Genomic DNA, 12,261 nt, shown 5'->3' on the forward strand with positions numbered 1-12,261 from the left:
ATCTCGCGGACCACGAAATAGACGTGCAGGGAAGCGCACCTATCAAGCAGCGGTACTATCTAGTATCCCCGCAAGTGCAGGGGGCTATTAACGAGGAGGTAGATCGCATGCTCGTGGATGGAGTAATCGAACCCTCCCAAAGTTCGTGATCGACGCCAATCGTGATGGTCAAGAAGCCAAACGGAAAATATCGGTATTACTTGGACTTCAGAAAAGTAAATAGCGTTTCAAAGAAGGATGCGTACCCGATACCGTTTATGAACGGCATCTTGGATAAATTGCGGTCAGCCAAATACATCTCGACTATAGACTTGAGTCAAGCTTACCACCAGATTCCCTTGACCCACGAGAGTCGCGAAATAACGGCGTTCACGGTCCCAGGTCGCGGATTATTCCAGTTCGTGCGAATGCCATACGGGCTTACCGGAGCCCCAGCCACCTTCCAGCGGTTAATTGACAAATTAATTACTCCAGAGATGGAGCCGCATGCCTTCGCGTATCTCGACGATATTATTGTAGTGACCACCGATTTTCGTTCGCACTTAAAACGGCTATCTCGCGTTATCGAACGGATAGTATTGGCTGGGCTTACCATCAACCCGGAAAAGTGCGAGTTCTGTCGTAGCGAAGTTCGGTATCTAGGGTTCAAGGTGAACCAGGACGGCCTACAGGTCGATGCCGACAAGGTGGAACCTATTCTAGAGTATCCCGCGCCGGAAAACCTACGGCAATTGAGGCGATTTTTGGGTATGGCTTCGTGGTATCGGAAATTCATCCCCGAGTTCTCGAGTGTGGCGGAACCCCTTACCCGGTTGTTGCGGAAAGATAAGAAATGGGGCTGGGGTGGCAAGCAGGAAACGGCGTTCAAACGCATAAAAGCCGCGTTGACGTCGGCTCCGGTTCTAGCGTGTCCCGACTTTGAGCATGAGTTCGTCGTGCAGACCGACGCGAGTAGTTTTGGTCTCGGCGCAGTCTTGACACAGACTATTGGTGGAATTGAGCATGTGATCGCGTACGCGAGTCGGACCATGTCGGACGCGGAACGGAAGTATTCCACAACCGAACAGGAGTGCCTCGCGGTGATTTGGGCCGGCAAGAAGTTGCGAGCGTACTTGGAAGGGTATCACTTCACAGTGATAACCGACCACGCGAGTCTAAAGTGGTTGCGGGAATTGCGGAATCCAACGGGTCGGCTGGCTAGGTGGGCGCTCGATTTGCTCGAATATGATTGCGAAATTAAACATCGAAAAGGAGCGATGCACCATGTGCCAGATGCCTTATCGCGGATGTACGAGGGCGAAGACGGGGGAACGGAGACGCTGGCCGCCCTCGATGTCGCTGGGAACGACAGGCCAGGGACGGAGCGTAAGGCCGCCTGGGAAGCCGTCGTCGATCCCTGGTACCAACACCGCGTCCAGGACGTCCTGGACTACCCACACAAGTTCCGGACTTGATCGGTAGTCGAGGGGCGGCTATACCATCGGCGGGCGGACCCCTTAATCGAACCAATACTAGCGGACTTGGCGCCGTGGAAATTAGTGCTCCCGAGGGAGCAGCGGTCGCGAATTTTTACAGATGTCCACGAAGACCCCCAGGCAGGGCATTTTGGCGTTGAAAAAACCTACGCGCGAGCGAAAGCCGACTACTACTGGCCCGGAATGTATCGCGATATCGTTTTGATGGTCCGGGCTTGCGAGCGCTGCCAAGAGTGTAAGGTGCAACAAGCGCCACCGGCGGGCCTTATGGGTTGACGGGTTGTCGACACGCCCTGGACCGTAGTTGCGGCTGACGTCATGGGTCCATTTCCCAGAAGTCGTGCCGGTTTCGAATACCTTTTAGTTTTCGAGGATCTGTTTACCCGATGGACGGAGGTAGCGCCCTTGCGAAAATCAAACGCGAAGAATATTCTTGCCGCGCTAGAAGATCTCGTGTTGTCCCGATGGGGTACCCCGGAGGTGCTCCTGACGGATAACGGCACGGAATTCGCAAATAAGGCCGTCGACGAGCTGTGCGCTGCGTACAATATTACCCACGCAAAGGTACCGCCGTATCACGCGCAAGCTAACCCCGTGGAAAGGGTGAATCGCGTATTAAAAACCATGATCGTGTCCTACATCGAGGCAGATCACCGGGACTGGGATGTGCACCTTGACGAATTTCGATTTGCGTACAATTCCGCTGTGCATAGCTCACTAAGAGTCAGTCCCGCGTTTTTAAACTTAAGTCGCGATCCCAAACCACGGATGCCGTTGCGACGGCTAGTGCAAGGTCCCGCGGAAATCCCCGTTCCCCATCCCGAAGTATGGGAAGACCGAATGGCGAAGTTATGTGAATTGCGTGACTTAGTGACGGAACATCTCGAAGAAGCCCAAGAGCGACAGGCGCGCTACTATAACCAAGGGCACCGGGATGTCCGTTTCGAAGTAGGGGATTGGGTTTGGAAGCGAAACCGAGTCCTGTCGTCAGCTGCCCAACAGGTCGTCGCAAAATTAGCGCCGAAATTCACCGGTCCGTTTCGTGTCGCTAACGTAATCTCGCCCGTCGTGTATGAGTTGGAAAATAGCGAGGGAAAGTGTTTCGGAAAACACCATATAAAGGATCTGAAGCCGAACGTGGAGTCTGGGGAGGCGTAGTGATGGGAGGGGGGGCGTATCGCTCTGAGATGGCGAGTGCGGTATACTTTACCTCCACTATTACTTTCCCAACAGTGCACCACACAGCCGCGGAGGACCCGGAAGTGTTACGGGCGTTTCGCGATGCGGCGCAGCTTGCGCTACTGCCCGGGCCGGGCGCCGTTACCCCCCCTATCCCACCAGCCAGGGGACCGTGGCCCCGGGGGGCACCACAGCAAGAGTGGAGGAGGTGGTTACCGCAAGGAGCCTGTTTCAATTGTTGGGAGAAGGGGCATAGCTACCCCAGGTGCTATGCCCTCCTTGGGTTCTTCTGCCGTCAGTGCGGGTGGCCGGGGCAGACGAAGTTTACCTGCCCCGAGTGCTGGCGACGGCCCAGCGGGCCGTGCGAAAATCACACCCCGGCCGCGCAAGCCGCCCAGGAGAGGGGCGAGCCGCTGCCGCGACCTGTCCAGGAGCCGGTTCCCCGGGTCAGGGACCTGCCACCGCGGGCCCGCGCCGCGCTGGGACATATCCTGACAGACGACCACCTGAGGGCCCATTGGGGGGACATCCAGCCCCTGGTGGTCACCCTCGCCGACTCCGGTCGAGGACGCGGAGTTCAGCGCACCAGCCGGGCGACCTCGCGAGCATCCCGCCCCACCTAGCTTTTAATATCGTACAGTCTCCATTGTTTCTTTTTCTCTTTCTCTCTTTTTCCCGTTTGTTTTTCTCTCTCGTTTTTTTTTTTGTTGTTTTTTTTTTCTTTCGTTGTATAGAACTAGCCGTAAGGAATAAATGAAGAAAAATTATATTGTTTTTTTTTGTGGTTTGGTGGGTTGTGCATGCCGTCGATTGGGAGGGAGCACCCTGACATACTGACGTCATGGACCCTAGGTTCCGGTCACTCGAGGAGTTCGGCTCGCGGGAATTGGCGCTGGCGCTCTGTCACCCCGCGATCCGTCTAGGGGGGGGGGAGTTGTAACATGGTATTTTTACTGCGCGTTCCACACGGCTCCCCGAACTCTAGACGGAACCTAAACTTAGGGAGCCCGCAGAGCAGACCGCGGCTCGTTCCAAAAAAGAGCGCCAGGACAACGGTCACGCATCCGAGACTCTGAGAGAGGACCATAGTCGGTCTAGCGAATACGACTTTTCAGGATTTTTGTTAATTTTTTTTTGGGTGGCGAGTAAATGCGGCCTCAGACAGGGGATCGGCAGCAAATGCGAACGACGTTACCGGATGGCAATCGCGGTGGATCGCGACGAAAGGAGGGCCTCAGGCAAGGCTACGGAGAGAGCGTCAACGGAGAGCTCTGCAGCGAGGGAACCCAAGGCGGACGAGATTCCCGTTGGTGGCCGGCGAGCCGTAGCCCGCCCCCCCGCCATCGCCCAACTGACGACAGGTACCCTCGCGAAGTCGTCACCACGCCACTGTCGAGCTACGGGGTACCAGAGACTGGCCAGCCAATCAACACCCCGCGACAGCGGAATTGAACGATAGCGATACGCTAGGCTGTAAGAGTTTCGTAACGAGAACCCCAATTAGATCGGGAGAATTTTGACTACGGATAGCGCCTATGTTCGGGGCATGTTCGAATTGCGGCTCCGATTTGCAGGACTCGTCACTTGAGTCCTGGCGACGTTACGCGGTGGGTGCAATAGTAGCGAGTAGAAGTTAACAAAAAAAAAAAAGAAATTGTGTACGATGGCGGAAACTGGGGTCGGGGAATTCCTCGTGTGGCTGCGGAGCGGTAAGCGCTTGTAATTCTTTGCGAGCATATTTCGAGCGCAAGTTAGATTGGCACACTGGTAAACGGTCGGCCCACTTAATCCTTGAGTTAGAGTAGCGCTCGAAATTTGTTTGCCGATCTCCTTGATGATGACCGTAGCCTCAGTTTTCGCGATAACGCGTAGAGTCAAGTTGATCCCTGTAAAGTCTCGCGTAGAGTCACGGTTTCGAGTGGGGAACAATTTCGGTTCGAAATTGAGTGTGGCCAAATTCCGCTGCACGGGGTCTCGTCGAGTCTGCGTATGTAAAAAGGGTCACCTCTCGTGGGGGTCGCGTGTTACTGTGCATAGATGCTCGGTGTAGCGGGAAGGGTTGCGAACTTTGTGGAAATAGTGACTACGACTGGAGCTCGGATGCGTCATAATACGCTACACTCCCGCACGAAAAGGAAAGCTTCCTAGATTTATTAATTCGGTTGCGATTAGCGCGTCGGGTCACGTCTTTTTGGTTTATTTTATGAATTATTGTGTATCAGTAAGGTGGCGACGAGCGCACGTAGGAGTAAGACATCACCTAGATGTAATCACGATCGCGATTGGCGAGTCGATTATGATCTCGATTACGTTTTTGTCTAGCGGTTTATGATTAAGTGACGAATAGAGTCGTAGTAGAGGACGATCGCGGGCAGCGCATCGAGTCAACATTTTGTTTTTGGTTTTCGTGAGTTAGGGTATTATTAAGACGGCGACTAGCGCACGTAGGCCGTAGAGGTCTTCTAGATTTATTCGTTTTTTTTTATTATTTTGTTTGTTCCTTCTTTTTTTTTCTTTCGGGTTAAATTTAAGCATTTGTATTTGGAATCGCGAAGAACGACTTTCGCAGTATTATTATTATTTTTATTTTTTTTTTTGTATTATCGCTGACTAGAAATATATTATTGGAATCTTATAGTGATTTGGCCAAACCACGCGTTGGCTTACGTGTGTTGTATCTCTCTCTACCCAAAAATTACCCCTCCCCTCTCCGCAGTACTGAGCTATCGAGTATATGGTCGCGGTATTTCGCATTACCGATTTCGAGGCGTGTTAATCACGCCAAGCGCCCAAGAAATTTCGCGATATTGTTTTAGATCCAGGGTACATCGTGGACGCCGATTTATTGTGCGCGAGGTAAGTTCTCGGTCATTTTCTCACAAAAACACGAATATTACGCTGAAAGAAGACACTGCAAAGGCAGCCATCGTCGCCAGACAGGTCGAGCGGGCGTGGAGACGCATGGAAGAGGAGCTGGCAGGGGCCAAGGTTCCACGGGCAACCGCGGACAAGGCCGCCCAGACGGTAAAAGGAATACAGCACCAGAAGCAGTCATCACACGAGCACACGAGCTGGCGGGAGCGGAGGGGAAGACCTCAAAGAGGAAGGAGACCTCCCCATCAGCAGGGGGGGCGGAAAAGTGGCCGTGCCCCGAGGAGAAGATTGATTGATTGATTGTTCAATTTATTATGCCTTGGTAGCACCCTGAGCCAAATTACAAAGCTATGGAATAACTAAAAATAAGTTGGTAATTAGGTTAAGAATAATAAGTAGAAAAGAAATATAACAGAATAAGAAAAAATAATATAAAATAAGTAACATAATAATAAAAATAAAAATGAATTAGAAATAAAGATCTGAAGATATAATTGAGAAATAGTGAGTAATTAGTACTAATAATACAAAATAATTAAATGATACTTGTTCACAACAACGTGAACACAACTCATTGGTCGCGCGCCTTCCAACTCACGCGAGGAAACCAGCCTCGCGTGCTTTCCAATCACGCGACCCAAAAGAAAGTGTGACGTCACGCACGCCGCTCACGCCACCCACGCAGCTGAGCGCGTTGCGTAATCACCGAACGTGGTCTCCCGCTATCAAAGATCCACCGAGGCTGGAATAAGAGACGGCCGATCAGACCGATCGGCAGGACACTTCGGGTTCAACGCTTTGACGCTCCCAACTGACTCCAAACGACACTGCTTCAACTCATCGCCGCTACAACGACTGACTGACCAAGCTGACTGACTTCACAACAGACTTGACGACACCACGTTTTATGACGGACTCCTTTTATCTGGCTTCGGTCAGCGACCAACAAAGATCAACTGCATCAAACCGACCGATCTCCCTAGACGACTGACATCAACACTAACGCCTCCACCACATTGCATTGTTACTAAAACTGCACCATGTATTACTTGGAAACCGCGTAAATGACTGTACATATTGTAAATAAATTAAATAATTAGCATTATACAAAATAAACTCAACACCACAAATCATCTTTGATTCCAAGCGATTCACACCTTCCAAGCGGCTCGGTCGAACAACGCACATTTATTGGTCCTTCGAGCCGGATACAGAGGACAAGGTCAACGCGTCAACATAGCACCTTCGTCTTCCTATATAACCACCCACCGCAATCATGGATCGTTCATTCGAAGAGCTGATCCGGAGCCAGACGGAGCTACATGGAAGGATCGCAAGGATGGTCGAGAACCTAAGGAAGACCGGCCAAGCAAATATCAGCACCGGAGCCGTCCAAGCACGCATCTTCAATCTCGACAAATACTGGGAGAAATTCGAGAGTCAACACGAAGTTCTTCTCAACAAATTCAAGGATGAGTTAAAGAAGCACGATTACGCCACATTCTCATCACTGGTGGAAGAGGAGTACATGACTCAGCGCGGCATGCTCATGGACTTTGCTACAAGGCTAACAGGAGAGACAAGGAATTCTTCTGCAAGCACCCAACCACAGCAGAGCAACAGCCGAGCTTCACTGCCTCGCATCCAGCTGCCCATGTTCTCGGGCAATTACGAAGATTGGCCATCCTTCAGAGATCTGTTTAAATCATTGATCGACCAGGATGCATCAATCAGCGAGGTCGAAAAACTCCACTACCTCAAGGCGAGCCTGAAAGGGGAGGCCAGCCTGCTCATCAAAACTCTCAGCATCACCGCAGAAAACTACAAACAAGCCTGGAACACTTTGAGCGGCTTGTACGAGAACAAAAGGGCATTGATCAGATCGTGCCTCACCAAATTTACATCAATCCCAAAGGCAAAGGCGGAGTCAGCAAACGAACTTCAAAGAATCTTCCACGGCATGATCTCAACCTGCAGTTCACTTGACGCCATTGGAAGACCCATCGGGCAGCACGAGGACTTGTATGTCTTCCTGGTGGTCGAACTATTCGACAACAAAACACGTCGAGATTGGGAGGCCTCTATCGCCGAGACAACGGAGCCTCCGACCTACACACACCTCAGGAACTTCCTCGAACGCCGAATCCAGACGCTCGAAGCAATCCAGCAACCAAAGGGAGAACAGAAATCTCCCGAGCCATCACCACGGTGGAAAAACACACATCACGCCCAGAACAACAATGGGAAGAAGAAGGCAAGCGAACCCGAACAAGAACAGAGACGCAGTGCACCCACAGAAACCTGCATCATCTGTAACCAGGCACACTACATTATGTTCTGCCCAACCTATAAGGACAAACCAGCCAGGGAACGGTTGAGCATAATTTCGCAACACAACCGCTGCACCAACTGCCTGGGCAAACACAAGCACCACGAATGTCCATCCAAGAAAACGTGCCGAACTTGCTCGGAGGGACATCACACCACGCTGCACGATGCCTTGGCAGCTCCAAACCCAGCAACCTCAGCCAATTGCCTCATCGCCAAGCAGCGCCCATCAACAAGAGTGTCCGTTCTGCTAGCTACAGCCCGCATCCGGGTAGCAGATCGTTTCGGCAACTTGCACCATGCACGTGCACTCATCGATCAAGGTTCCGACACGAGCATGATCACCGAGAGGCTAGCACAACGCCTCCACATCACTCGGACTAAATCATCAATCGCCATATGCGGAGTAGGTGGAGTCCAAACCGCAACAGCAAAGGGGAAAGTCGAGCTGAAGGTTACAGCCCGTCACAAGAACACCACCATTGTAACGACAGCACTGATTCTCCCCAAACTGACCCTCTACGGCAACAACGTGGAAGCATCTAGGCGGGAGTGGAGTCACATCAAGGGGCTCGATCTAGCAGACCCAGACTTCGAAGCCTCCGATCCCATCGACGTCCTCCTCGGGGCTGACATCTATGCTCAAATCATGGACACAGGTCTCCGGAAGGGGGGCAGAAATCAACCCATCGCCCAGAAAACCATCTTCGGATGGATTCTATCAGGATCCACCAGTGCGTCAAACGCATCCACCAATACCACTGTGAGTCACCACTGTTCAACGAGGGACTCGCTATCATCCATGGTTCGACGATTCTGGGAACAGGAGGAACTGCCCAACGCTCCTCCTTCCTTGACTCCCGACGAGAGAATTTGTGAAGAGACATACGCCACCGGACATTCCCGAACACCCGAAGGTCGCTACATCGTGCGACTGCCAACTTCATCAAGAATAATGGACTTGTCGGACACCCGGAGAGCTGCCGAAAGAAGTCTTAATTTCACCTTCAAGCGCTTTAAACACAATAAGGGGCTTGAGCAACATTACCACGAGTTCATGTCCACCTACGAAGCCATGAAACACATGGAGGTGGCAGAACAACCCAAGCCGACGAGCAACGTCTGCTACCTTCCTCATCACGGAGTGTGGCGAGAGTCCAGCACCACTACACCACTTCGAGTAGTGTTCAACGGATCCTGCCTAACTCACCAAGGAATCTCCCTCAACCATTTTCTGCTAAAAGGGGAGAATTTGCTGCCAGCTCTATCTGACGTCTTGCTCAGATGGAGAACCCATCGCTTTGTCATCGCTGCTGACATCGAGAAAATGTACAGACAGATTCTCGTACACCCAGATGACAGAGACTTCCAAAGAATATTGTGGAAAACCGAGGAAGATCAAGACCCACGCGAATATCGACTCAACACCGTGACGTACGGACTCGCTTGCGCTCCCTTTCTAGCCATCAGGACCATCCGACAACTGGCTCACGACGAGCAGGCGAATTTCCCACTTGGAGCATCTATTCTTCAACGAGACATCTACGTTGACGACATCCTTACTGGGGCAGATAATCAAACGCAACTGCTCAATCTTCAAAAGGAACTTCGAGAGATATGCATGGCGGGCGGATTTCCACTCAAGAAATGGATGTCAAACGACTCCACTCTGCTCACACACATTCCAGAGTCAGATCGTTTGGTAAAGGGCAACATGTCTTGGGCTCCTACAGAGGAAACTCACTCCACTCTAGGGCTTCAATGGAGCCAGCAATCAGACACCTTCCTGTTCACCGTCCAACCAACCACCGCCAAGGCTATTACGAAGCGATCAATTTTATCTCAGGCAGCTCAACTCTTCGATCCATTGGGATGGCTCACACCCGTAACAACCCGAGCAAAAATCACCATTCAGTCGACATGGTTGATCAACGCCAAGTGGGATGATCCTCTTCCTCAACACATTTCACAAGACTGGAGGGAGTTTCACGACCAATGGACAACACTCTCCAACATTCGCATTCCTCGCTGGCTAATTCGGACCAACAGAATAGAACTCCATGGGTTCTCAGACGCCTCCGAACAAGCCTACGTGGCCGTCCTCTACTTGCGAGCTCTCCAGGAAAACGGCCGGAGCGAAACATCATTGATAGCTGCAAAGAGTAAGGTCGCACCACTAAAACAGGTGTCACTTCCTCGACTGGAACTTTGTGCAGCACATCTCCTCGCTAAGTTGGCTCACCACACACTCAGGCTGACCAACTGGAATAACATCACTACATACTTGTGGACAGACTCCACTGTCACGCTGGGCTGGATCCAGGCACCTCCACGAAGATGGAAAACATACGTAGCAAACCGAGTCGCTGAGATCCAAACACTGCTTCCAGAAGCCAAATGGAATCACATCCCGAGTCAGCACAACCCAGCGGATTGCGCATCACGAGGGATCTCACCACGGGATCTACTCACACACCAACTTTGGTGGAAGGGACCAGAGTTTCTTTCCAATGATGAGAAACCTCCACGGAGTAATCTCCAGACAGATCTCACCAACCTTCCAGAAGAGAGGTCAACAGTCCATGCAGCAATAGCCAGAGAACCACCAACTGAACCTGAGATGCTCAGCCTATTCTCCAGCTACAGCAAGCTGCTCAGGATCACCGCTTGGTGTAGACGTTGGCTTCCTCAAAACCACAATCACGAAAATCTCCTGTCCCCAGCCGAGATCATCCAAGCCGAGATCGCGTGGCTAAAAATCATCCAACAACACCATTGGAGGGAAGAAATCAGACACCTTACAACCGGCAGCATCAAAAAGGGAAGTTCATTAATATCCCTTACTCCCTACCTCGATGACAAAGGCATTTTACGAGTCGGAGGAAGACTCAAGCATTCATTACTTTCCCTCGACGAAAAACACCCAATAATCCTGCCACATGACTCAAAATTTTCATCCTTGTTGATAGATCACCTGCACACGAAGACACTACATGGCGGAGTTCAACTCGTCCTAGGAACATTACGCCAGCGGTACTGGATCCCCCGAGGACGGAACCTCATCAAATCACGTATACGTCAATGTGTCACATGTACGCGATGGCGGGCGGAGCCACCGCAACAACTCATGGGAAATTTACCACGGTCACGAGTAACTCCAGCAAGACCGTTCCAATTCACTGGAGTTGACTACGCAGGACCAATCGCCTTGAAGACTTCACCAGGACGAGGACACAAGACCACCAAGGCCTTCTTCGTCATCTTCGTATGCATGGTGACCAAAGCTGTGCACTTAGACATCGCTTCCGACTATTCCACGCAAGCCTTCACAGCAGCTTTAAAACGATTTATCTCAAGAAGAGGACTCTGCACCGAGCTCTACAGCGACCGAGGTACCAACTTCGTAGGCGCAAACACCGAACTGCAAAAGCTGATCAAAGCTGCAACGAGCGAACACAACTCCTTCACAAAGGAACTCGCTCAACTGGGTATCACTTGGCGGTTCAACCCACCAGCAGCTCCACACTTTGGCGGGCTCTGGGAAGCCGCCGTGAAATCTACAAAGTTTCATCTTCGCAGAGTCATCGGAGACGCTTCGCTCACATACGAAGAAATGAGCACCGTCCTCTCACAAATCGAGGCGTGCCTAAACTCTCGGCCTCTCAGTGCACTGACTGATGATCCTGACGACGTATCGGCCTTAACCCCGGGTCACTTTCTCATCGGTGCACCCCTCAATGCACTTCCGGAATCAACGCTTGCGGACACGCCAACATCACTATTGTCCCGCTGGCAACAACTCACCCAGATGCGAGATCACTTTTGGACAAGATGGTCCCGCGAATACATCCAAAGCCTCATCCCAAGAAACAAATGGCTCCAAGCAAAGGACAACATAAAAAAGGGTCGTCTGTGCCTCATCCGAACCGAAATCACTCCTCCGTCAAAATGGCCGCTGGGACGAATCACCGAAACACTACCAGGAAACGATGGTCTTATCAGAGTTGCCGTCATTAAAACCGCCACAACCACGCTAACAAGACCAATCAACAAGATAGTTCTCCTTCCAATCGCTGCAGAAGAGTAACAACAATATCACTATGCACACATAGTGAGGCGGGCGGAATGTTCACAACAACGTGAACACAACTCATTGGTCGCGCGCCTTCCAACTCACGCGAGGCAACCAGCCTCGCGTGCTTTCCAATCACGCGACCCAAAAGAAAGTGTGACGTCACGCACGCCGCTCACGCCACCCACGCAGCTGAGCGCGTTGCGTAATCACCGAACGTGGTCTCCCGCTATCAAAGATCCACCGAGGCTGGAATAAGAGACGGCCGATCAGACCGATCGGCAGGACACTTCGGGTTCAACGCTTTGACGCTCCCAACTGACTCCAAACGAC

The 12,261-nt window shown here is 51.7% G+C and overlaps 1 protein-coding gene across 1 annotated transcript; it reads left to right on the forward strand.

Annotated features, from left to right (window-relative positions):
* Window positions 1-6,867: 6,867 nt before the first annotated feature.
* Window positions 6,868-11,943, forward strand: LOC124221639 (uncharacterized). The gene has a single exon (XM_046631831.1). The coding sequence runs from the start codon at window positions 6,868-6,870 to the stop codon at window positions 11,941-11,943; it is 5,076 nt and encodes a 1,691-aa protein (XP_046487787.1).
* The last annotated feature ends 318 nt before the right edge of the window (window positions 11,944-12,261 follow it).

Source organism: Neodiprion pinetum, chromosome 6 (genome assembly GCF_021155775.2).
Source record: "Neodiprion pinetum isolate iyNeoPine1 chromosome 6, iyNeoPine1.2, whole genome shotgun sequence".
NCBI classification, from domain to species: domain Eukaryota; kingdom Metazoa; phylum Arthropoda; class Insecta; order Hymenoptera; family Diprionidae; genus Neodiprion; species Neodiprion pinetum.

What these genes read in the sequence shown, in the direction of transcription:
- LOC124221639 (XM_046631831.1), top strand. Translation starts at nt 6,868, where the DNA reads ATGGTCGAGAACCTAAGGAAGACCGGCCAAGCAAATATCAGCACCGGA.